The following is a 25,581-nucleotide window of genomic DNA, read 5'->3' as shown; positions in this document are numbered from 1 at the left end:
TGTTAATTTTGTATTAGTTAACTTGTTATAATATTTGGCTTTTTTATATGATAAATAAACAAGAAAAAACATTATTAGGAGTTTTCAAGGGGAAGAATTTCAAGAAATTTATAAGTATGTTGGGTAAGTAGTGATTCTGTGAATAGTGACTGATTAGGATAATAATTATGACATTTCTTTAGGTCCTGGGGTTGATAAGGGTGTTCGTTTCAACTGAGTAGTGATGTTCTATTTTCACTAGTACGTAGTTTTAGTTTCAAAGTTACTAATAATTTTCAAAGGTTTTAGCATGTGACTTTTTGGGCAAATAGAACTTGTTTTTATTATTTTGGTTTTGTGTTTGAAAGGCAGTTTACTTTGAAATAGTTTCTTACCCAGGAATCTCCATGGCTGTTGCTCTGAAAAGCCGTTTTCTGAAAAGTTTGTCTTTGGATGTGAGAACAACTGATAATAGCTGAAACTTGCCTTTAGCAAATTCTTTATGCATTTGATATTTCAAAACAGTGACTAGTTAATGAATTTCATTTTGACTGTAATTATTTAAACATAGTAACAAAAGAGTTTTGTTATTTGGCTATAACTAGGTTTGTGAACCAGTTTATGACCATATTACTGTGGTGCATAGAATATGAAACGTTAACATTTTTTCTTTTTTCACCTTTTTTTGACCTGTCTCCACATTTTACAATTTATTGGTGAATTTTGAGATCAGGTTTTCATAAAATTTTTCCTTTTTCGTTTTCCTTTTTTTTTTAAAAAAGAAAAAGAATTGTAGTTATGTTTCATTATTCGTATTGTGCAACCGATCTGAACAGCTCTTACTTAACATAGAGCTGAAAATGCCCAGTGATGTTTTCTTTTTCATTGTAACTAGGTCCTGGAATATGTTTTGAAATGGCAAATCCATGTTTCAAAGTAAAATAGCTGTTGAAAGATACAGGCAAAGTTGAATCTTCTGTCTTCCTGGCAAAAATGGCATAAAAACTGAGTTGCTAGCTCAAATTCCTGGGTTTCATGGAATTATGATTGAGGCACTACCCTTGTAGTGGCCGTTTCAAGTTTTAATGATTGGTTATGAGACATGTGCTGGATATTGGGCGGTAAGTTGACACAGATGTATGTTGACCTGTTAAGCAGATAGCTTGCTTCATAATGTAACATTTCATGACTTTATACGTCTTTCTATATTACATCTACAGCATATTTTGAAATGGTTTAAAAACTAATCAGTATTGCTATTACTAATTTTAAAGTTGTTAAAAGAAAGACAAGACAATAATATCAAATGTGCTGTCAGGTTTGCCAAGATGCCAGAGTTTTGGAGTAATTAGTGTTAATTGATTTAAAAAATATTTTTCCAATTGAAATGGCAGTATTCAGTTTTTTCTTAAATCCAGTTTTTGTTGTCAACATAGTTCTTGCTGAAATACTTTGATTAGCTTACTAAAACTAGCTGTGTAGTTACCGTAGCATTTTTTGTTTCCTGCAAATGATTACTTGAAGTTAACTTCATTGGTTCATATTGGCAAGGCTTAAGGACATTCACATATTGTTCCTTTTTGTTCTGTTTGAGGAAGTGTAGTGCATTATTGAAATGGAATTAGAGACTCAATTTAATATATTTATTGTTCTTGGTCTATATGCAATATTGACAGGGACCTGTGAGGAACTTTGCATCAGTTACCTGTTGAGGTACAAGAAGTTACAAGGGACAGGGTAGGAGTTCTTTGTAACACTTGGTTCTCTTCTGCTAGGTTTCTTGAGTATTTTTATTTTTCTTTTCACCTGCTACATGCCCTTCTGTCACAAATGAAAATCGCTCTTAAAGTAAAGATAACTAACTGGGCAGTGTTTCTCCTAAATCAACAGAGCAATACTTCAAATCAGCTGCAGTGACTCTAAACGAGAGGTTCACCTCGTATCAGAAAGCCACTGAAGAACATAGTGCCCGGCAAAAGAGCCCTGAGATACACAGGTAATGTATACTGGGCATGTAAAAATGTTGTTTTGATAGGAAGACGCTGTTCAAACAAGTTTATGTTGGAACTTTAGACAAGATATATGGAACTACGTGGATGTTATGACACAAACGAACTTTGATTTGTAGCTTGAATAAATATATTTCCAATCTTGAAAAGTTTGTAATTTACTGTTTCTTTTTAATTTTCAGTTTTATTTGGTTTAAACTGGTTGTTAGAACTTAAAACACTAATTCTTATCACTTGCCAGTATGAAATTAGTTACAACATCTGTATGTTGGGAGGGGGTTGGATGCCTAGAGTAAGTAACCCTTGAATTAGATTTACTTCCAGTAAGTTTGTAAAATTAAAATGCTTGGTGAAAGGTAGAATTGTTTTTCATGAAAAGATCGTGAATGTTGAAGTCAGACGGTTGTATTCCAGTCCTTGCTCTCTCACTTAACTGCGTTGTGATAAAAAAGTTACTTAATCGCTTAACATTAGTTTTTCCCATCTACAAACAAGAATAACAGTGCCTGTTTTGCAGGATGGTGGTGACAATTAGTATTGATTATAAAACATCTAGTTCGGTGCTTAATACAAAGTAGGTATGGTTTTGGTGGTCACTGCTGAAGAGGCACTGAGAAGATGAAACTGACACTAGCTTAAAAAGGCAAGGAGAGGCACAGAATAAAACTAAAGATCTACTGAATCTGTAAAAATATTGGAGATACTTAACAAATAATCCTATTTGTGTATTCATTGATACACAATGATTATAATTGTATGATGATTAACACTTAAAATGATAATGTCCAATTTAATCAAAACATGTTTTCCTTTTTTTGATGGTTAAAGTAAGCTTGATATCTTGAAAGGTCAGGCTTCATTTATATATAAAAAATTGGTTGAAGCATTTTAATTCATTTTTAATATAGTTTTTATTTCTTAATTATCTATTAGGAATTAGATTAATAATCTTGCTGTGCTAAATTAGACAACTGGGAGAGAAACAACTGTCTAGTATTTCCTTTACAAAAATGGACAATTTTAGGAATTTGTGGAACCATAAAGTTAATGTGACTACAAATAGATTTTATTTTACATTAAGGAGAATTGACATCTCTCCAAGTGCCCTGAGGAAGCACACGCGTTTAGCAGGGGAAGAGAGAGTTTTTAAAGAAGAAAATCAAAAGGTATGTTTTGAATGGACCTTTTTTTTTTTCTCATGTTAACTTCAGCTTAGTTAATGATGTTGTACTAATAAGCATAGTTTGTTTAGGCAAAATGTTTAAGGATATCATCTGTAACTTGTAAATACATTATGTATATATTTATGGTAGCATATATAGTGTACTTTCCTAGAAGAAATTAAGCTGACACTTGTACTATATATCTAAGTTAAACCAAGAATGATTTTTTTAAATGCTACTGAAAGGAAGAAACTAGTTCTAAGAAAAGGGCAAAGAATCAATGAGTAGACAAAGGAAAATTATAAAAGCAAAGATATAAATTATATTAGGGTTTCTGTTAGAGGTGAAATGGATGAGCCAGAATATTCCTTGATTTATGTGTGCCTAAATTAATATCTCTAGGTTCTTCACAGAGAGAACAAGAAGTAATCTCCATGCTACTGGGCATTTTTGATCTGGACTAAGAAATAAGCATTCTAAGAACTGGTTTACAAATGAACATTTGGAACAAAAACTGTGTTATAGTTTTTGTGGATTGTGGGGAAGAATGCTTTTAAACTTGAGAAAGGAGTCTGAATGACTGGAATTACTGGCGTTGGGGTCGGAGGACTCTTGAATACGGAATTCAGTCGTTAAGGGAATCTGATTAATTGATAATTTGAAATTGACATTTTCAAAGTAGATTATATGACAGTCCATAAAAGTCTAGTTGAAATATGGAGCAAGGTTAAAAGGGAGCAACTGTCTGTTGTAGTGAAAAGGCTAGGGAACCTGGAAGCGTATTGCTTGGTTCCAATTCTGGCCATCACCAAGTACTGTCTCTGTGATATTAGGAAAGTAATTAGCTTCTTGGACATTGGTTTTCTAATAGGAAGAGTGAGAATACATCTATCTTGCAGAGTTGAATAATTGGGCTGTTATGAAAACATTGGCATTTTTATTACTAGAAGCTGTTATTAATGGTTGTAGTATATAACCATTTTAATTAGGCATGCTATTAATTCATTAGATAAGAAATTTAGAGCTTAGGAAGAAAGTGGTTTCTTTGCATGGGGCACATTAATCTTGGAAAACCAGATTCTGAGAAGTGAATGCTAATTTTGGCTTTTACTTTCAATACCTTGGGTTCAATGTTGGTTAATTTTGTTTTGCCCACAATTTAGTCTATTCTTGTACTCTGACAGAGTGAGTATCTTCCTTCTCTCCGTTACTCAGACCGATTTTGATTGAGAGGAGAGAAAATAGTGATAACTAATGGAAGGACAAGAGGATATGACATTGCTTTTTATCCTTTATCTTCCTATCTGAGTGAACAATTAACATATATTTAGTACTATGTTGTTTATATATATGTATATATATATGTATGCATATATATATGTGTGTATATATATAGTTTGGCCTTTACAAAATACTTTCACTTTTATTGTTACTTGTGGACTTGGTAATAATGTATTACTAGGTGAATAGGAAGATTTTTGCTCTTGATTAGATTTTTCTTGTTACAGTGGGAGCAAATGGGTGAGTAGTTGGTATCATTTGGAGATATGAATGTTTATGAACATTATAGCTAGACTTCCCAGAGTACTTCTTATTGTTGAATAGTAGCAAGGATGTCCACATTGCTTAGCATCTTACTGATGTATAATTTTTCTTCATTCCTAGATGCCTCTTTCCATCTTCCTAAATTATATAGTATTTGAAAAAGCAATGGAACAAGAAGGAGGTGAATTGTGACCCAGTTAAACTAATGTCCGTTGCAATACCTGAATTGAGAAAGGGCAGTATATGGCCCAGATACTGAGTACAGGATTGGGAATAATATCTTTCTGGCTTTGTTTCTACCCTTGTTCAACCTCAGTTGGTTTCATTAATCATATTACGCTTGCATGTTATGGAAATTACAGAATACTTAACTTTTGAAGCGGTTTTTATTGGGTTGGTCAACTTATATGGGAAGAGCTTGATGACGAGGCTTAAATAATGAGAACCATTACTTTAGGATCCCTTAGCTTTATAGGCAGATGGCTACACCCACAACTGAGTATAACCTCTATCATTGTTAAACTATATAAAAAACCGTTTTGAAGGATAAATGAGGATGTGCTGAGTACAAAAATAATTGTATCATAGTACTGTATGAAAGTTTATTATGGATTGCTTTGAACAAAAACCTATGACATTTTCAAGATGATTTACCTTTTAATAATTTCCCCAGTCCCATTATACTTGCGTACACAAGTGTTTAGTGAAAACATCAAGTACATTTTTAAACAAAAACTAAGTATGGAAGTAGTAAGTTACTCATTCTTTTCTGATACTAAAATGCCAGCTTAGAAATTGGCATAAAATTTGGTTTTGTGTGTGTGTATATATACACACACACACGTACATACACGCACATATATACGTATTTTTGTCCCTATAGTTTCCCTGAAATCTGTATTTTATATCTGTCTTTTATAGGGAGATAAAAAATTAAGGTGTGATTCTGCTGATCTTCGGCATGACATTGATCGTCGGAGAAAAGAAAGAAGTAAAGAACGGGGGGATTCCAAGGGCTCCAGGGAATCCAGTGGATCAAGAAAGCAGGAAAAAACTCCAAAAGATTACAAGGAATACAAATCTTACAAAGATGACAGGTAACTGTTAAAACTGTCTGAGTTAGGTTTTAGCTTCTAATTAGCCTTTAATAATTGTCAGCTTAATTGCTTTCAATTTTGACTGTGTAATCGAATGTTTAAATTTAAACAATTAAAATTATTTGTTTTACAGCAAAAATATATTTGTCTTTTACACGGCTTATGGTGGATGAGGACAAAAACTTTGGAATAGCAAGCTAACACTGAAAAAAAAAATGACAAATTAATGTGTCCTATTATCCAGGCTACATCAGGAGGTTGGACTTCAATGCAGTGCATTTCTAGAAACAGTTTGTGTAAGAACTTTGGTTCGTTATGCTTGATTCCGCACTTTTTCAACTCATAACACCCAGAGTACAAGAATTTTAAACTGATGTCTAGTGGTTTAACATGGGAGAGATGGGGGGGAGGAAGGACTAGTTTTTTTGAAATAGCAATGTGTATTAGTCTTTCAAAGTAATGTTTCCATGGATACTGTTAGAAGTGGTAAGAGTTATCGCAGGTATGACCTTTTCGGGTGTTGGATTAGAATCATGTAAAATTGTTCATCATAGAGTCAAATAAATAACAGGAATACTAAGAAGTATTATAGATAATTGTTTTCCTTGCTATTCATTAGGTAAATGGTGGATTTTACTTGTGTTTTTTAATTTATGACTGGTATTTGTAATGTCATATGCTTTTTATTTCAATAACGGAGTTATGGCCTAAACGATATCAACTGTTCTCACCCAGGGTGTACAAACTGCATTCATTTTGAAACATGGCCTTAAGACCATTCTTACTTTTTCCTACTCTTCTCTTCCTTTCCTTAAAATAAAAATAAGTTTAAAATATTGAAGAACTGAACCTTATTCTTGAAGTTGCCAGACTGCTAGTTTCTAACTGGCATGTCATACCATGTTTTTCAGTAGTCATGTAAAACAAATATTGAAGGAGAATGGAAACAGACTATGTCAGAGTTTAACACCCAATCATTTTAGTTGCATAATAATTTTAATAGGGGATAGTTTTTTTGACTTGAAAAATATCCCTCTTATTATAAGATTCAACAGGGGGTCTTTTTATCTTTTTAAAAAATAGCACACATTTTTTGTTTGCTTTATTTTGCAGTAAACATAAAAGTAGAGAGCAAGATCATTCTCGATCTTCATCCTCTTCAGCATCACCTTCTTCTCCCAGTTCTCGAGAAGAAAAGGAGAGTAAGAAGGAAAGAGAAGAAGAATTTAAAACTCACCATGAACTGAAAGAATACTCAGGCTTTGGAGGAGTTAGCCGACCACGAGGAACCTTTGTAAGTAATAAAATTATCTTTGATCATTTGGTAGAACTTTACTTAAGAGTACTATACATAAGGAAAGTAAAATATATGTTTTAGACATTGTTGTGTGAGTCATTACTCGTATAGCCTTGAAAAATAAAATGGTATTTGATATATCGTCATTAAGAAATGCCATTTAGGGGGAGTGAGGAAGGGCTTGGAGCTGGGATGATGCTTTCTTTGTATATAAAGTAAAAAATAAATGTTTTTGCCTGATTTTAAAAGAATAAAATGCCATTTTGAGATTTAGAAGCATCTATATAAACTAGATAACTTTTCTTAACATTGGAATCAGTAACTGTACATAGTGCTTAGAGACCCAAGAGTCAAGCAAAGTTAGTGATTGAGATCCATTTCTTTAATCACTTAGTCCTTGAAAAAAGTCTTGAAACAAACAAAAAAATCCATATGTTCATCTCTGTATTGACAGCTATTTTCATTTTTGCCTATTATCTTCAAGTTCTTGTTTATCCGTGTATCAGTCATAGAAATTATATCTTTTCTTTTTATTCTACATAGCATATGCATTATTCCCATGTTTCCATAAATTTGTTACAATTGTTAATTTAATGACTTCATAGTAGTGCATCTTCTTGACTCTTTAATTTCTAGATTCAGATTCCTACCTTGAGCAAGTATCCAGTTTGTTATTAGTGGGGTTCACTAATTAGATGATTTGGGAAAGAGAAGAGCTTTGCCTGTATGGTGATAGGTGTAGTTGAACACTTGGGATGTTAGTGTTAGGAATTAGACAACTCTTTTGGCTAGTAGAAGGGAAACAAACCAACTTGATTATTTAAAAATTTTAGTTCAGGCCTTGAAAGTGCAGCATTCTGACTGCACTGTTAACTAATTAGGTTGACTGCATTTCTTCTTAACCTACTCAGCTTTCAGTAGGCAGAATTTTTTGCCTCCTTACTGGCCTCAGTGGCCATGAAGTTGAGATTTAGGAAAGAAATTAGGGAATGTTTTTTGTTACTGCAGTAAAATTAGAGTTTGCATGTAACTTAATACCTCTTGATTTCACTACTAAACAACTTTGTTAATGTTAATCAGTTTCGAATTAGAGGCAGAGGAAGAGCCAGAGGAGTTTTTGCTGGGACAAATACTGGTCCAAACAACTCAAATACTACTTTTCAAAAGAGACCGAAGGAAGAGGAATGGGATCCAGAATATACCCCAAAGAGCAAGAAGTACTTCTTGGTGGGTGTTAGAAATCTCTGTTTATTTGGTTTGCATTAATTTTCAAAGCATACTGGGTGAATACATTTGAGTACAGGTATCCACTACTATGAGAAGATTTCACCATCATATAGGAAACTTTTAAAATAAATCATTACCCAGATGATTTTGAAGTTTTGAAAATGTGGGTCCCTTTAGTCCTGTTTATACTTTATTGATATCACCTATGGGCTGATCAGGGTAAAGTAAAAATATACCTGATTTGATAGCCACATTCAGAGAAGAACAGTAACTTGTTTCGTATCTGTCTATAAGACGGTAAAAGTTGTAGAAGCTTCTAATTAAGAGTTACTTTTCATCATCGCAGCTATTTGTTTAATTGAAAGACAAGGAGAAGAATTCTTTCACAGTACATGTAATTAAGGTTCTCAGGAGGCTGTTAACTTTTATTGGAGTAAAAGGAAGATGAAAAATTACATTATGGAAAAGTTGCTAGATACACATTAATTTAGTGCTTCCTTGTGATGCTCTTCTCTCTGAAGTAGTTTTATAAGGGATGAAGCCAGAGGAGGTGGGTCCTGAAAGATTCTCTAGGTAATGATGGAAATTTTCTGCACTTTGGCATGGGAGAAGAGGGTTTTTTCCTGTATTATAGAAACTTGAGGAAACACCAAAAACTATTACCAGAATACTCATTTTTGTCATAGCTTCTCAGGGAAGTCATGTTTTAGAGACTATTTCTGAAGACTAATTGTTTTGTCGAAGCAGGGAGGAAAATAGTACTGGATTTTATAGAAATGTATCTTTCATTTGGCTTTTTATGAATATATTTGAATAAACCTGAATGTCCATGCCATCAGCTAAATTAGAGTTATAGAGCTGTATTCTGAAGTAGATCTATATTTTGTTTGAAGAATGGGCATTGTAGCTGTTTCAAAAACTAATTTCCATTTGCCTCTTTTTGGGATACTTTAAGGACCAAGAGTCTGAAAAAGTTAAGCATAATGTTTGCACAGCATATGCTCATGTGAGGAGAAATTTATGCTTGAGTTGACAGTCTGGAAAGTGAAAGGCATTTTATTCAGTTACAGAAAAGTTTAAAAGACCTATCTCCTTTTCGATTTAAGAATTTATGAATAGACTGCTGTTTATGCTGTAGATGGAAAGATAAATATGATTTCAATTCTTGGCTTACGAGACCTAGTAATGGAGAACATTCTAAATACATATGGTGGATTATTGCAAAGGAGATACTGATTAGAAGAGACTTCGTAGACGATATTGGATTGAATCTTGAGCTTAAAACATGAGCAGGTGTACTGTAAGAAAGCAGGAGTGAAACATCCTTAAATAGAGAACTCCAATACTCAGATGGCTAGATGATTGGTGTAAGTTTGGGAAAATTAAGAAAAAGCGGGAGCCAAATTTTAGAAGGCCATAATACTTCAATAAATTTGGATGTTAAGCAGAGTTTGGAAAATCATGGTTGTGACAAACATATCTGGGAAATAATTGTTTGAACTAAGGGGCTATAGGTTTGGAAAAAGTTTAAGGAACATTTATGAAGGCTTATTCAGGGAGCCACTAGTCGGGTGTTGGTAGTGAGAAGATGGAATCTCTCAAAGATAGGGAATAAAGGGGAAAGCAGCTAATTTGAGGTGAAGATTAAGTTCTGTTATTGAAGTGCCAGGCAGAAATTAAGTGGAAGTGTGCAGTAGGCAGTTGCTAATGCAGATCGAGAGAGAAAAAAGTCTAGGAGCCATCATTCAGTCACAAAGCCACAGTAAGATCATCCAGTCTGAAGAGATTAAAAGGCCAACCTTGCAAAGGAGGGGTGAGGAGTGAGTGATTGTAAAAATGCCAGACAAATAGAGCAAATGTGAAAGGACAAAAAGTTAAGAGGGAAATGAGAGGTGAACAAGTAGATAGTAATTGTTTAGCACCCTTAAACATTTTACGAATATTTAATTTAGGCCAGACCTTCATTTTTGTATGGTGTTCTTTCAGTCTCCAGTATCATAGTTTTTATCTTAAATTGGGACATAATTATTTTTTATTGTCATACAGCTAGGCGTTACAGTAATTAAGAAGAGTGTTATTTAACATTTTATATGTTGCTATTCTGGGTTATGTTTTAAAACCTCCATTTCTATATAAATATAGGCATACACGTGCATTTGTCACAGACTAATGCTTACTAGAAGTAAACTTAACGCATCACATTTTTTCTTATAAATCAGTTTCCAAAATTCATTATTTTGTTAATTAATGAGCTATTGGAATGACAACTCTGGTTTTTACCTGGGAATTTAAAGTTAAAATATTTTGCGTAGTCTGAATAGGTCTGACTTTTCAGACAGCTAGTGTTGAGAATAGAAATATTAAAAAAAATTTGAGACTAAATGAAGTTGAAAATTATAGATTCCCCTAGGTTTTGACACACATGGAAATTTTGTCCAGAGTAATGAAGCATTTAATACTTAGTAAAAATAATGGATAGCATTTATTGAGCATATATTATGGTAGGCACCATTCTAAGTGTTTCACATATATGAATTTATTTTCATGCTCATGAAGTCCTTTTGAGGTAGGACCATTATTCCACTTGTATAGATGGAAAACGCAGAGGTACAGAGATTGAGCAGCTTGACCAAAGGTACATGGCCAGTAGGAGTGGGGTCAGGATTTGAACCCATGCCTTGGGCTCCAAAAGGTTCTTACAGCTCGTATCATTTTTCCTCCAGTACTGAGTAATAGTAACATTTGTTGCATTCTTAATCTGAAATTTACCTTCTCAGAAGTTTGATTTATGCAAAGATAAGGTAATGTTTTCAATAATAAGTATTCCAGGAGAGATAATAGTCTTTAGAACCTGAAATTCTCTGGAGAGGTGAGAGTACGTGAAGAGTTGGAGCAAGTGGAAAAGTACTAAAATGGGCAAGTTCTCCATGTTGAGTTGAAGTCATCTGAGGAAGAGAAAATCCCTGTGGGGAAGGACGTTTGGGTTGGCGCTTTAATAAATTCACTCTTTGAAACTTGATCATTCTATACAGAAGAGTTCAGAGGATTCAGAAGGTCTTGGTTCTAACATGGCCTCCTTTGTTAACATATTGTTGGCTGTGTATTATAACTATCTGACATCCTCTTTGTCATCTATGAAGTAATTAATTTTAATTAGTCTGTAACAGGACTAAAATCTTGGATGTAGGAATTTGAGGATTAAGAGTTAGTATGCTTAGGGACTTCCCTGGCGGTCCAGTGGTTAGGACTCCGTGGTTTTACTGCAGGGAGCATGGGTTCAATCCCTGGTCAGGGAACTAAGATCTCGCATGCCTCTTGGCGCGGTGAAAAGAAAAATTAAAAAGTTAGTGTGCTTAGCATCAAAATGTCACTTAGGTATCTGCCGGGATACCCTCTGAAAAACACAGTGTGATCTTGGAGCTTTCGTTTTCTTTAATTTCAGATGATTGTATGTTTAAAAGTAATTGCTAGTTTAACTGTAGTGTCTGGCTTTGCCACTGCTTTTTCTGTTTCAGCTCTTAGCTACCTCATACGGTAACTATTTACTGTCACCAAGATACCTAGAAAACGTATTCTGTGGATGATGGGCATAAGGGGCAGTGGAAAAGATTGACTCTGTGGCTTTGGGCAAGTTACTCAATTTCTCTGTGCCTCAGTTTCTTTATATCTAAAATGGGGTTAGTAACAGTATTTTACAGGGTTGTTGTGAGAATTAGATGAGTAATAAGCACCATATAAACTTTATCACCACCGTTGATTGCTTGCTTGTCAGGCACTGGGCTGGGCACTTTTTAACAGATCGTTTATGTTTCTTCAAGGCTATCTCTGGTTTTTTTAAATGAGGAAGTAAAGTCACACAGTTTCTGTTAAGATTTAAACCCATGCCTCTGGCTTCAGTGGCTGTTTGCTTCTTCCTACAACTCCATGGAATACTGTGTAAACACCACAAACAAGAAAGCATAAAGGCTATATAGAGTTAGTTGTGTTAATACCAAAAGGGAGCCTGAAATTATGTAATTGTGTGTGCATATTATTTTGAGTGGCAGACTATTTTAAAATAGTTTATTTTGGGTTTACAATTGAACTTTCTGACATACTGAAATTTACACTTTTGATAGTTCCTAAGTTCATTGTTTGAGTCATGCACACCTCTGCCTAGTCATCTTTTATTGGTTTGATAAAGCTAGATTATTAGAAGTGGGTAAGGACTCTTTCATATAGTCTGTTAATTACATGTGTGAACTTTTCAAGTGATTCAGGAGGGTGATCTGTATTACATGAATATGCACAAAGGCACATTGCATGTTTTGAAAATGTGTTCATATTATGTGTTTGAAAAGTTTTAGTGACCTTTGGACAGTTGATCAATATCAGTACTCCATAAGTTGTACTTAATGTATGTAGATTTTACTTGTGTACAGTATGCAACATTGTTTGCATTATGCCTGTTGTCTCATAAAGGGGTGTCACTCCCATTTTTGTAGGTACGAACTTAAAAGTAAGTTTGAGGTGGGCAGCAGTTAAATTACATTACAGGAGAACTTTGGCTTTTTGTTTTGTACTTTGGGATGTAATACTCTTCTGCTTGTCGACAAAGTCAAGTACTTTTCAGTTTTGCAGATGTTTTGATTAAAGGAACAATTTGTAACTTGGGGAACATCTGTTTTTGGATGCAGCTAATGAAAAATTAAGGTTGGGCTGTAATAACTGCAGTATTTTAGGTTAGTGAAGAAGAAAGAAGTTGAGATATTACTCTAGGGACCACGCCATCATGATTTGGCTTGTGAAATTTCCTTGCCAAGAAGACTGATGTGTAATACACATTGATTTAGATTTAAATCTCAGTAGGATTTTTAAAATCTGTTGCTATATGTAAACTATAATTCTTATCACCTGTTTTATTTAGTAAATGTTACTGATAATGTAATGATATTTTTATGCTTTGTTGCATATTTATGACTGAGGTAATTTTTTGGGGAAAAATATCGGTTATTTTATCATTTATACACAGTATAATATACTTATTAATAATAAGTGGACTTAGACGGAAATAAAAACGGAAAGCAAAAATAAAAATTTTGAAAATTGGCAGTAATTTAGCAGTTGAGATTCTCCAAAAAAATTGGACAGCTCTCAAATGCTTGGGTTACGAAGCAATGATATAACTGTTTGCTTTCATGATGGAGTATGTTTTTGTTGAAAAATTCAGTTTTATTGGTTTTGTTTTGTGTTTTGGAACAGTACCAATCTCATTTACCCAATCTTCAGACAATTTATACCATGACTTATGATTGGGGATATAATCATCTTCCTTACAAGAAAGACATTTCATTGATGATTGTTTTTAACCTTTCTGTAGCATGATGACAGAGATGATGGTGTGGATTATTGGGCCAAAAGAGGAAGAGGTCGTGGTACTTTTCAACGTGGCAGAGGGCGCTTTAACTTCAAAAAATCAGGTAGCAGTCCAAAATGGACTCATGACAAATATCAAGGGGACGGGATTGTTGAAGATGAAGAAGAGACCATGGAAAATAATGAAGAAAAGAAGGACAGACGCAAAGAAGAAAAGGTAGAAATTTCCAACTTGTTAGTGATTCTTATATTTTCTTATGTTATGGGTTTGGTGGGCCAGTTAATTAATTTTTAGGAACGATGATTATTTTGGATCATTTTCACTCTTCATATCTTTGCTAATCTTTCTCTCTCTCTTTTTTTTTTTTAGGAATAGTAAATCTGAAGTGAGATTGCAACAGAGAACAGAACTTGCACCCACCATTTTTTTACATGATTTTTGTTTTCAAATAAGAATGTAAGCATTTTACTTAAATTTTACTGTTTGCAAGTAGTAGTCTAGAGAAATTTTGTTTTAAGTCTTCAAATATCCTGAAAAATAGTAGACTGTATGTTGGAAATTGTACTGAAATAAAGTAGAAAATTGTTACGTACCATATTTGTAACTATCAACTTTTAAAAAAAATACTTTTACTGTTTTTGTTACATGCATTGTAATTCTGCTTTGTCTATAAGATATGGTCAAGTACAGCTCTGTGAAAGTTATGATTCTCTTCCCTCCCTGTTTGTTAATGTTTATTCTGAAGTAAACGTTAGCTCTACATACAAATCCCTGAATAGCAGTTGTTTATAGAAACCACACTAACTATTTTAACTGTATACATCTGTTTAACATTCTCCTTAATTCAAACACACTACATTGTAGGGTGACTAATTTTTGAAGTGTACCATGGAAAAAGTTGTTATTTTGGTAAACTAAGCTAGTTTAACACCTCAGCAAATGTTTAAGAAGGAAAAAGAAACTTTGCCAATCGTGAAAAAAGTACAAGCTGTTAAAAGTTAGATTGAAAAGTATGAGAATATTTTTCTTTTTTCTTTTTTTAACTGAAAGCAAGCAGTGGCCTATATACAAACCATTCTTAGGAGCCTTTACTATTTGAGTTCAAAATTCAATATTCTCTTTCTATTCTTCCCTGAAAGTTTGAGTCATGGTCTTAGATATCAGCTATTGTTTGAGAGAGGAAACTGGTTTGCAATAGTACAAATAAAAACTCCCTTCCTACTGAACGTCTTAGACTTTAAAAAAAAACAAAAACAGAACAAAACCTGTAATCCTGGCATTGGTATGGAAGAGGATTATTCTGCAGAGTAACTTGATACATTAAAAAGACGTGTACCTGATGTCATACCTTACATATTTATTTGAGCTTTTGGACAGCCAAATCATTAGTTTGTAGTCTAACCATAAGGAAAAATAGGCGAACAGAATATACTGCTCATTAGTGGTATTTTAAGTAACTTGTTTTTCATATGTCACCAATAAAAAGATCTGACAGGAAGTTTGTCACAGCATTGATCTAACTTGTTTTTTATTTTTTTCCATATTTCAGTTGCAGTTTGTAAAATGGGTTTTCTTTTTCTTCCCAAGGGTTCTATTGTTCAGGAAGATAATCTTTCAAATGTGAATTGCCTTTATGTTTATGATGATATCTCTTAGAAGGAATGAAAATCCAAAATAGTAAATTTCAGTGTTTAAGTCTGTCTGCTCTTAGAGCATATATAAAAGTAGTCAAATTTCACTTGTTAATTCAGCAACTGAATTAGTTTTTATGTTTGCATTAAAAGGAGATAATGCTTATTCTGTTAGTGTAAACTTTTAAACATCTTAAGTGTATGGCTCTTTCATCCTCACTGATGGTTTGTTTACAGGTGCTCTTCTAGCACCTTAACTGCAGTCAGAGGCATTAGCTAAGAGCTGTATGAGGGAAAAACATGAAAACAAAACTCAGTATATGTGATGTTCATGGCCCTAAGATCCTTAAGTATTGCATCATTATTTTTATTTTGTCTTTCTGAAATGGTTTGAGCAGAGGAAATACTGTCAAAGGAACTATGTGTTGCATTAATCAGGGCATAACTAATATTCTCCTAGTCAGAATAATAATTAATTACATGCTAAAGCAACATGGATTTGATCTCTGACACAGGAGAATTTTCACGACCATTTTATTTTATACAAATAAATTTAGCTTTTATTTTAACAGTTATTATTTGGTTAGATACTGAATCTCTATGCATGTCTATAAATGTGCAGTTTTGCTTTTCCATGTAAGACAACAGGAAAGGGGAACCTACTGAGAAATTACTTTAGGGAGTAGGAATAAAGCTACCCAAGTCCTACCAGCAGGTTATATTTTAAGTGCAAATGCGTTGCTTTAACCCAAATATGTTAATGATTTGGTTACTTTTATTAAATAAAATTGAGGAAGGAGTATCCTATTAGAATATAGTAGGAAGGGTGATTGTGAAAACACTGCAATAGAATGCCATTGTGGATGTTATTTTTTTTTTAGAGCCAAGCATATAAAAAGCCTGTGTGAATTTTTTTAAACCGCAATTTAACACCCTACTTCATGACATGTTATAAAAGCTGAATGGTTCCTCTTGGTAAGGATATTTGTTTACAAGTGCTAGAAAATAGTAACTCCTTGATAACCTGCATTAACACACTTCCTTTTGCTTAGAGAAGGAAAATAAAAATGAACCAAAGGATATTTCCAGAAGGGATTAAGAAAGCTGTTTTAAGAAGGCCATGACTCAGTCCTTAGGTGTGTACACCTTTCAACATCGTAGGAATTTTAATTAAAAAAGCAAAATTTGTTTTTCCAGTTGTAGCCTACTTTAAGGAATTACTGTTTTTCCCCTTTTGTCACAGTTAAAATCAAGTGTTGGGAATTCAGTTATAATTTGAGTAAAAATATATCCAGTAAGAATGAATGTAGATGGCTAACTGATTCTTACTCAGTGTGATGTATAATGCAACAGGGACCCTTGTAAATTGTCATATGCCAATAAAATGTCATAAGTGGTAATAGCTGTTGTTTGTTTACCTGATTTTGAGACTGTTTCTGTGTGTGTTCTGTACAACTGATGGCAATGGCTTATGTCTCATTTTAGAATACCAGCTTATCTGTTAGTAAAATTATTAACAGGGATGATGTGGCTTTTTGAGGGTTGATAAATACTTTATAAAACTGCTCAAATCCCCATTTATTTTTTATTTTTTCTCCTGGGAAAATGGGAAATTTTACAGTGGGTAATTATAAGCCATTGTTAATACAGGAATTTCAGACTTCTAGTCTAGCCTTCCTGTTCCTGTGTTCATACAGGAACTTGTCAGCCATAATATTATGATGGAGAAATCAGCATTACTTCTCTTTCTTTCTAGAAATAGTAGTCAGTCAATAACTAAAAAGTGGTTTTTTTGGTTTTTTTGGTTTTTTAACTTAGTCTTTGTTCACTTTGATTTAGATCTGGTGTGATTCTTACCATGCCCCTCGCATTTTCACAGAAATTTGTGTGCTAAGACATACATTTTAACTAATACAAATGACAAGTTATTCCTCAAAACTTTGTTAAAGAAGTAAGAACTCTGTACATGTATGCTGAACTATACTGGGTAATTTTAACACTATGTACCAGTTACCTACATAAAAATGTGCTATTTTATTTATTAGGGACATTTATTTTTAAAGAGAGTTAGTTGCTTTTTTCTTTTTCTCTTTGGATTTTTTTTTTTTTCTTCCTTTTTTCTTTTTGGGCACGGCATGTGGCATCTTAGTTCCCTGACCAGGGATCCAGTCCTTGCCCCCTGCAGTGGAAGCGCAGTGCCCTAACCACTGGACCGCCAGTGGCTTTGGCTTTCAACTGGAATCCCTTTGGGAAATACTTTGTTCCATATGGAACAGTATTTCTTTCACTTTCAGAAAGAGAAGTACAGAGACCTAAGTTTATGAAGTTGCTGAATAGGGAAGGGACATGGAGAAATAAACTTCACCTTTATGGGATTGTATTTGACTAGACTCAGTCTGTGAGTAGTAGATTGTGATACATCCTTTAACAAAATGTTAGAATATTATCTGTTACATACATTTAGGGTTCTCAAATAGTTGAAGCCATTATTGTTAAATCTGAATGTCAAGGGTCTAATTGTTCGGTTTATTGAGGTAGATGTTAAAAATTTGGAGTCTATGTTAATGAAGTTTTAAGTGAAAAAGTTACTAGTTTCTTCGAATTCAGGAATATATTGAAATTAGTTATTCCATTGTCTGACTTGAGAGCTTTAGTAGAGGTGTAAATTTATGAGCTGGACTCATGTTTTAGAAGCATTCAGTAGTGATTAGTGTGTCAGGTACGCAAGTGAAGCCAAAGTTGTACATTAAGTGTGCTAGCTTTCTTTATATTGTTGTATTACCTCCTAGTACTTTAGCTTTTAAAAATGGATCCCACTGGTTAAAAAAGAACAGGCATTAGGATGCCACTTACCACCACTACTAGGAGAAAAATTCCAAACAATGTGTCTTAATTATAATGATCTGTACATAAAGATTTTTTCCCAAGGATGTGTTAGGCATTTCACAACAGTGAGCCGATTTACAGTGCTCTTAAAGTGCAGATGTTAATCTTGATTCTTGCAAGTAGAAAAAGGTTGGGTAAGTGGTTTTAATGGTATTCTCCTAAGAATTGGGATCAGATTTTTCTTAGTAATCTCTTAGGGTTGCCCAACTTCCTGATTCAGTAGTGAGTCCTCCTTTTAATGAAAGTAGATGATATATATTTAAAATAGATAACCAACAAAGTCCTACTGTATTTGTACAGGGAACTCTGCTCAATATTCTGTAATAACCTAAATGGGAGAAGAAGTTGAAAAAGAATAGATAGTTGTGTATGTATAACTGAGTTGCTTGGCTGTACACCTGCAACTAACACAACATTGTAAATCAACTGTAGTCCAATATAAAATAAAAACAAAACAACCCCCCCCAAAAACTACCCCCCAAAATAAATTAGGAAGAGCAAAATAAAAGTAGATGATAGTTAAGTACACCGTACAGTTAGGTGACGAAAGGCTGTACTTTCACAGCATGAACTCTGTATTTGGCAATGATAACTTCTTGGTATTGTCATAGTAATTGCAAATTCCATGGCTTGTAAAGCGCCACTTAAAATTAAGAATACCACTCTCACCCAGTCTAGTCCTTGAGTATGGGAGGTCGTAATTTTTTCTGTCTTGTACTGGGAGGGGAAAACTAGAAGCCTTTTGTTTTTTGGCCGCACCACGCAGCTTGTGGGATCTCAGTTCCCTGACCAAGGGTTGAAACCGGTCCCCGGCAGTGAAAGTGCCAAATCCTATCCACTGGACCGCCAGGGAATTCCCTAGAAACTTTAAGCTTCCAGTGTACTTCTAAGCCTGCCATGAGGGTAATGTTAAATACACTTGGAATATTTTTGAAAGATTGAGTATCACCAAATGTAGACATAAAAAGATACTTACAATACAGAATTTAACTGGTTAATGTCAGTATACAGTTATTTTTTTATGCCTTCATTTGGTGATACTCAACTTTCAAAATCAACGTGTTGGCTGTTTTTCACCCCTGTGATAACTGTGGTAAAGATGCTCATCATTTGCCCCAGTTGCTGCAGTATAGTCTTCTGTTGACCTTTTAATTGCCATCTGTGGGATGTTTTTCAACTGGAAGTTGTCTTTTTTAAGCTAAAAATTCTTCGATGACTTCTCGTTGCCTAAATCTTAGGATGAACTATAGGAATTTCCTGTGAGCAGCTTTTTTTTTTTTCCTTTTGCCTTATCCCACTCCTTGTTCACTTACCTATCCTAAAATCTTACACCCTACCAAAAATCCTAAAAGTTCCTCTTGTCCTCATTCCTTTAGGCTGGCAGCTCATTCTGTGTATGTGTCATGCTTTGCTAGAATAAATGTTTAGTACTTAGCATTGTGTATTGTGTAAGACATACATACCATAGGTATGCAATAAATGCTCCTTGAGTGTATAAAAGAAAGCATGTTAACTGCGTGTGGATATATAGAAATTTGATTGGTATGAGTCAGTTAACGGCTCCTGCTAAAACTTAAGTCAATCTAAGCCACCTTAAAAATGAGCTGAACTGGAGAGAGTTCAGATTGCTATGAATAGAAGAGTTGGAACCTTAATCTTTTTATACACGGCTCAAGTTACCTCTTGTGTGTTGTTTTGGAGTACTGTGATTTTAAGGGAAAACATTTAGTATATTTAAAGGAAGGAGAGCCAGAAGCTTGAGGTCTGAAATATTGTCATATGAATAATTGGAAAAGGTACATTTACTATAGAAAAGTGATGACCTGGATGAGTCCTTGATAGCAGTCTTCAAGTACTTAAAGGGCTGTCCCTTAGAAGAGGAAATACAGTAAAATTCGGATCACATAGGACCAGGAAGAGCATTTGATATCACTTTGCCTAGCCTCATCATTTTAACATGTTCCATATTTGGAGGGCAGAACCAGAGCCAGTGGATTAAAATCATAGATATATAGACTTTTGTTGACTCAGTGAATTAATTTTGATAACCAGATATTTAAAAAGAGTAGGCATTGACATAAATCACAGCAATATCTTTTTGGATCCATCTCCTATAGTAATAGAAATAAAAATAAACAAGTGGGACCTAATTAAACTTAAAAGCTTTTGCACAGCAAGGAAACCACAAACAAAACAAAACCCCTACAGAATGGGAGAAAATATTTGCAGACAATGCGACCAACAAGAGATTTGATTGGTATAAGCCAACTAATAATAATCTCCAAAATATACAAGCAGCTCATACAGCTCAATATCAAAAAAACAACCCAAAGGAAAAATGAGCAGAAGACCTAAATGTTGATGGCCAAAAGGCACATGGCAAGATGCTCAACATGGCTGATTATTAGAGAAATGCAAATCAAAACTATGAGTTACCACTTCATGTGGGTCAGAATGGTTGTTATCAAGAAGTCTAGTAATAATAAATGCTGGAGAGGGTGTGGAGAAGAAGTAACGCATTTACACGGTGGGAATGTAAATGTAAATTGGTGCAGCTACTGCAGAGAACAATATGGAGGCTCCTTGAAAAACTAAAAATAGACTTACCATGTGACCCTGCACTCCCACTCCTGGGCATATATATGGAGCAAACCATTCTGAAAGATACATGCACCCCAGTGTTCATAGCATCACTGTTTACAATAGCCAAGACATGGAAGCAACCTAAATGTCCATCGACAGAGGTATGGATAAAGAAGATGTGATATATATGCACAATGGAATATTTCAGCCATAAAAAAATGAAATAATGCCATTTGCAGCAACATGGATGGACCTAGGAATCATATGATATTGCTTATATGTAGAATCTTAAAAAAAAATACAAATGAACTTAAATACACAAATAGAACCACAGACATAGAAAACAAATTTATGGTTACCAGAGGGGAAAGGGTGGGGGAGGGATAAATTAGGAGCTTGGGATTAGCAGATACAAAATAGATAACCAACAAGGACCTACTGTAGCACAGGGAAGTATGCTCAATATTTTGTAATAACCTATAAGGGAAAAGAATATAAATTATTATTTTTCTGTATACCTGAAATAAATACAACATTGTAAGTCAACTATACTTCAATCAAAAGTAAAATTAAAGGAGTAGGCAGCTTGTGAATATCATAGTTTTCTGCTTATAGAAGTATGGAGAATCTGGATATCTCCCTAGCAGGAATACTGGGCTACCTGAAGCTGAACTTTTTTCTAGCTGTCTGAACTACTTAACTACATTTTACTCTCAGGTGCTTGCTTTATTAAACTGTGTGTTATCAACTGAAATTACCTGTGATAATTAAAAAGAAATGCTGTATTATTGCTACAGTTTTCAGTGTGATAGGAATGAACTTCAATATTTAAGACTTATGCCGTATTCTTTTTTGAAATATGCTAAATATTTTGATGACTGTCTTACAGTAGCAAATTATTTGCTACTGTAAGACAATATAAGTTATTTGGAATTTTTATGGAGTAGAGTTTTTTTTTCTTTTTCCTGTTACTCAGACCATGAGAGTTTTGAAAATTATGATTATTGCTAAAAAATGAAAAGGACTAAATGGAAGTATTAGGAGTAAAGATGTTTAACTGGACTGTCTGGATGATCCAGAAGCAGAGTAAAACCAGGACATCCTTTAACTATGTTTTCTGTGTTCTAGGTTTTAATCAACTCTTTTTAAGTGTTTGAGAAAGTCAAGGCATATCTCTGTGGACATACGATTGTATCAGAAAACAGTATAGAATCTATTAAGTCATATGGATTTTCTAAAACTAATGGAACCAGAAAAATCAAGCTGCCATTCACCTTTATGCTTTTAGAGAGGTCTAAATATTTTTGTTCAAAAATAGTATAAGTAGCCAATAAACACATAAGACCTTTGGATTCAAACACTGCAATAACCTAGGCTTTTATATGTTATTTAAAGGTTCAAATAAAATAATTCCTGCATTTAGACTTATTTAACTTAGATTTTGTAATTTTAATATATCACAGGTAAATAGCAATTTATAGATATATAGTAGGTATAGATACATAGGTAGTAGTTCTCAACTGTGTTTTACGTTACTTCGTCATTTTTATTGTCAATACAAAAAGCAGAGATTTTCAGGACAGTTTAGTTTGAAACATGGTTTTAATATCAAGGAAAATCTTGGTCCTAATTAATGTCAACTAATACTTAAAAGTTTTGAATAAACAATTGTAAAGTTTTAATGCACCTTTAAGAAGTATGTAATCTTTTAAATAGTGCTGGTTGGTTTAAGTGTACTGCATTACTACTGCCTCTGAGAGGTTTCAAGCATAGGTAGCAGAACAGAAGGAAAAAGGCCCTAAGTATTATTTTTTTTGAAATGTAAAACTAAGTGAACTTTCTGGGCTGGGCATGTGCATCCCAATCTGGATATCACCTTTTCATGACATCCTATGGTTAAGGTTGGAGAGGCTATTGCCTACTTGTTAGAATGTTACATTGTATCCTGCCCCATTAAGATAATTATAGTAATTCGAGTACTCCTAATCACCTAAAACTTAGCCTTGTGTCAGAGGCTAATGGGGTTTCAACTGGGCAGTTGGCAAGATTGAGTACACATCTTTCTAGCCTCTGTTCAAGCCAGCCCTCAGCCTCCATTTGTTCACTGGGAAAGTATGCCTAGCATTGGCTGTAAAGTGAATAAATTATTGGTCTCGGGGATCCAGTACATAGTGTGATAATTAACTATAATGTATTATTAATGGTTCTGGGAAAATGGAAAAAATACATCTAGATAACAAAACCAGTTATTTTTGGACAGCATTTACAATTAAACTAGGTTACAAGCTTTTCCCACGAACCCACAAATATCGGGATGGGGACAAAACACCAACCTGCCTGGTACTGATTTCTATGTGAGTAGGAGTTAAGAATTGGGGTAGCATCTGACAGGCTTGAAAAGGAGAATCTCAAGTGAGCCTACTAAAACGGAGTTTTTCCTCTCCAATAGTGAGCACAAGGTACCCACAGTAAGGATTAGAGAGACTGGGATACTTTACCTCAGTGAACTCTCAAAATGGACCTGTCAAGGCAAGACTCCTTTTAAGGACGGGACCCCACACTGAGGAGAAAGAACTGAAAGTGGAATCCTAATTCGCAGGGTAGACACGGTGGATTGAGAGGGCCTAGATTCAACTGTGGGAGGGGAACACAGCCAGGAAAATCTTAGAAAGCATGCCATCAAATATTTGAACACAAAAATGACAGAAAAGGTAGAAAAGATTTACTGAAATTCTGCATCATTCTAAAAGTTCACGGAAGTAATTTCACTTAAAAGTAATAGAAAAATATTAATGTCAAATCGTAAAAGGTTGTCAAGATGTGGTATGTATGAATGCTTTAGTAAACAAAATGGAGGAAGGATCACTGGAGAATTAATTTTAGAGGGAAATTGTCAGCAAAGCATTCATGGAGATGTAGCATTTGACCTGGGCCCACCGTGTTGTTACCTAAATCAAAGTTGAATATTGAGCTCTATTAATAATGCACCCTGGGGCTTCCCTGGTGGCGCAGTGGTTGAGAGTCCGCCTGCCGATGCAGGGGACACGGGTTCGTGCCCCGGTCCAGGAACGGCTGGGCCCGTGGGCCATGGCCGCTGAGCCTGCGCGTACGGAGCCTGTGCTCCGCAACGGGAGAGGCCACAACAGTGAGAGGCCCGCATACCACACACGCGCACACACGCGCGCGCACACACACACACACACACACACTAATAATAATAATAATGCACCCTGAAGGAGGCTTTAGTACCACTGGTTTCCCTTCTCATGCTCTCAAGGGATATTCTCCTTTTGCACCTATTGTGTGCTGTTTGATATCAGATTGGAAAGGGAGAAGGTTATAAGATCATTATTTATGAAGGCAAAAGGGAAGGACAAGGAACTTGAGAAAATGCTATGTAGGGTCGCTGATCCATTTGCATTCTTTTACATTTGTCCAGCACCCCTCTCCTGCTCCTTTAATCCTTATCTAGCCTAGACTACTGGGCCTGTCACTATAATCACTGTTGTTCTGCCGGTTTCTTCGTTTCAAATCATTCTTGGTGTCTGTTTTCTCTCATTCCATATCCAATTATTTTATTCAACAAATACTCAAATAATTTATCCAACCATTTTATTGAACGCCCATCAAATATACCAGGCAGTCTTCTAAAGCGCTGGAGATACAGCATGGGTCAAAACAAATTTCCTATTCTGGAGTTTTGTTTGGCAGTAGGTGGAGCATAAATATACACGGTATAAGTGCTATAAGGAAAAATAAATCGTGGAGAGAGATGCTCTTTATATATATTGCTCAGAGGAATCGTCTCTGAGGTTTCTACTAGAATGTAAGCTCCAGGAGGGCAAGGACCTCAGCTGCCTTGCTCATTACATTCCCTGTGCTTTAGAATGATGCCTGGGACATAGTACATTCAATGTTAGTTTAATGAATAAATGTTATGGACACACAGAAATTACTTGAAAAATTCTCCCTTTTTTTTTTTTTTCTTTTGCTGTACGCAGGCCTCTCACTGTTGTGGCCTCTCCCGGTGCGGAGCACAGGCTCCGGACGCGCAGGCTCAGCGGCCATGGCTCACGGGCCCAGCCGCTCCGCGGCATGTGGGATCTTCCCAGACCGGGGCACGAACCCGTGTCCCCTGCATCGGCAGGCGGACTCTCAACCACTGCGCCACCAGGGAAGCCCCAATTCTCCCAGTTTTTGACAGTGTTGCTCAGCAGCAGACACAGTTGATCCTAAATTATATGTCACTCCAATGCATTTCTCACTGAAATGCTAGAAGCAATAGCTGTTTTTTTTTTTAATAATTTTATTTATTCTTGGCTGCATTGGGTTTTCGTTGCTGCACGTGGGATTTTCTCTAGTTGCGGCTAGTGGAGGCTACTCTTCGTTGTGGTGCGTGGGCTTATTGCTGTGGCTTGTTGCAGAGCATAGGCTCTAGGCGCATAGGCTTCAGTAGTTGTGGCACGTGGGCTCAGTAGTTGTGGCACACGGGCTTAGCTGCTCTGCGGCATGTGAGACCGAACCCGTGTCTCCTGTGTTGGCAGGCGGATTCTTAACCACTGCGCCACCACGGAAGCCCAGTAGCTGTTGTTTCTTATGAAGCCAGTAACCTCAGATCAGAATTGAAAATTGGGATATCACCTGCCAGGACTTGGTGGTCACTTTACCATCGTAGGCTAGGCCAGATCAGCATTGGCAGCCTGGATAACCTGGAGCGTTTCATGAACGAACATTGTAAGTACTGCAATGCTGCAGATTCCTCGATGACAGCGTTTAGCATCTGCTAGTCGCATAAGCATAAAATAGAT

General features: G+C 35.1%; 1 protein-coding gene across 5 annotated transcripts in view; it reads left to right on the top strand.

Moving 5' to 3' along the window:
• The window catches only part of BCLAF1 (BCL2 associated transcription factor 1), a 29,636-nt gene extending 12,910 nt beyond the window's left edge, over positions 1-16,726 (top strand). For 2 of the 5 annotated variants that reach the window (XM_030853380.2, XM_030853377.2), the window contains exons 7-13: positions 1,870-1,975; positions 3,070-3,154; positions 5,618-5,793; positions 6,907-7,087; positions 8,171-8,317; positions 13,677-13,889; positions 14,043-16,726. In XM_030853380.2, coding sequence (XP_030709240.1) covers positions 1,870-1,975; positions 3,070-3,154; positions 5,618-5,793; positions 6,907-7,087; positions 8,171-8,317; positions 13,677-13,889; positions 14,043-14,048 — 914 coding nt within the window. In that variant the 3' untranslated portion in view covers positions 14,049-16,726. Of the gene's footprint in view, positions 1-1,869; positions 1,976-3,069; positions 3,155-5,617; positions 5,794-5,926; positions 6,090-6,906; positions 7,088-8,170; positions 8,318-13,676; positions 13,890-14,042 lie in introns of those variants that run through there. The other 3 variants (XM_030853382.2, XM_030853381.2, XR_009558673.1) reach the window with 2 other exon arrangements.
• The last annotated feature ends 8,855 nt before the right edge of the window (positions 16,727-25,581 follow it).

This window comes from Globicephala melas, chromosome 14, assembly GCF_963455315.2.
Source record: "Globicephala melas chromosome 14, mGloMel1.2, whole genome shotgun sequence".
In the NCBI taxonomy this organism is placed as follows: domain Eukaryota; kingdom Metazoa; phylum Chordata; class Mammalia; order Artiodactyla; family Delphinidae; genus Globicephala; species Globicephala melas.
The sequence above is the reverse complement of the archived record's forward strand: the minus strand, read 5'-3'. Positions and strand labels throughout refer to the sequence as shown.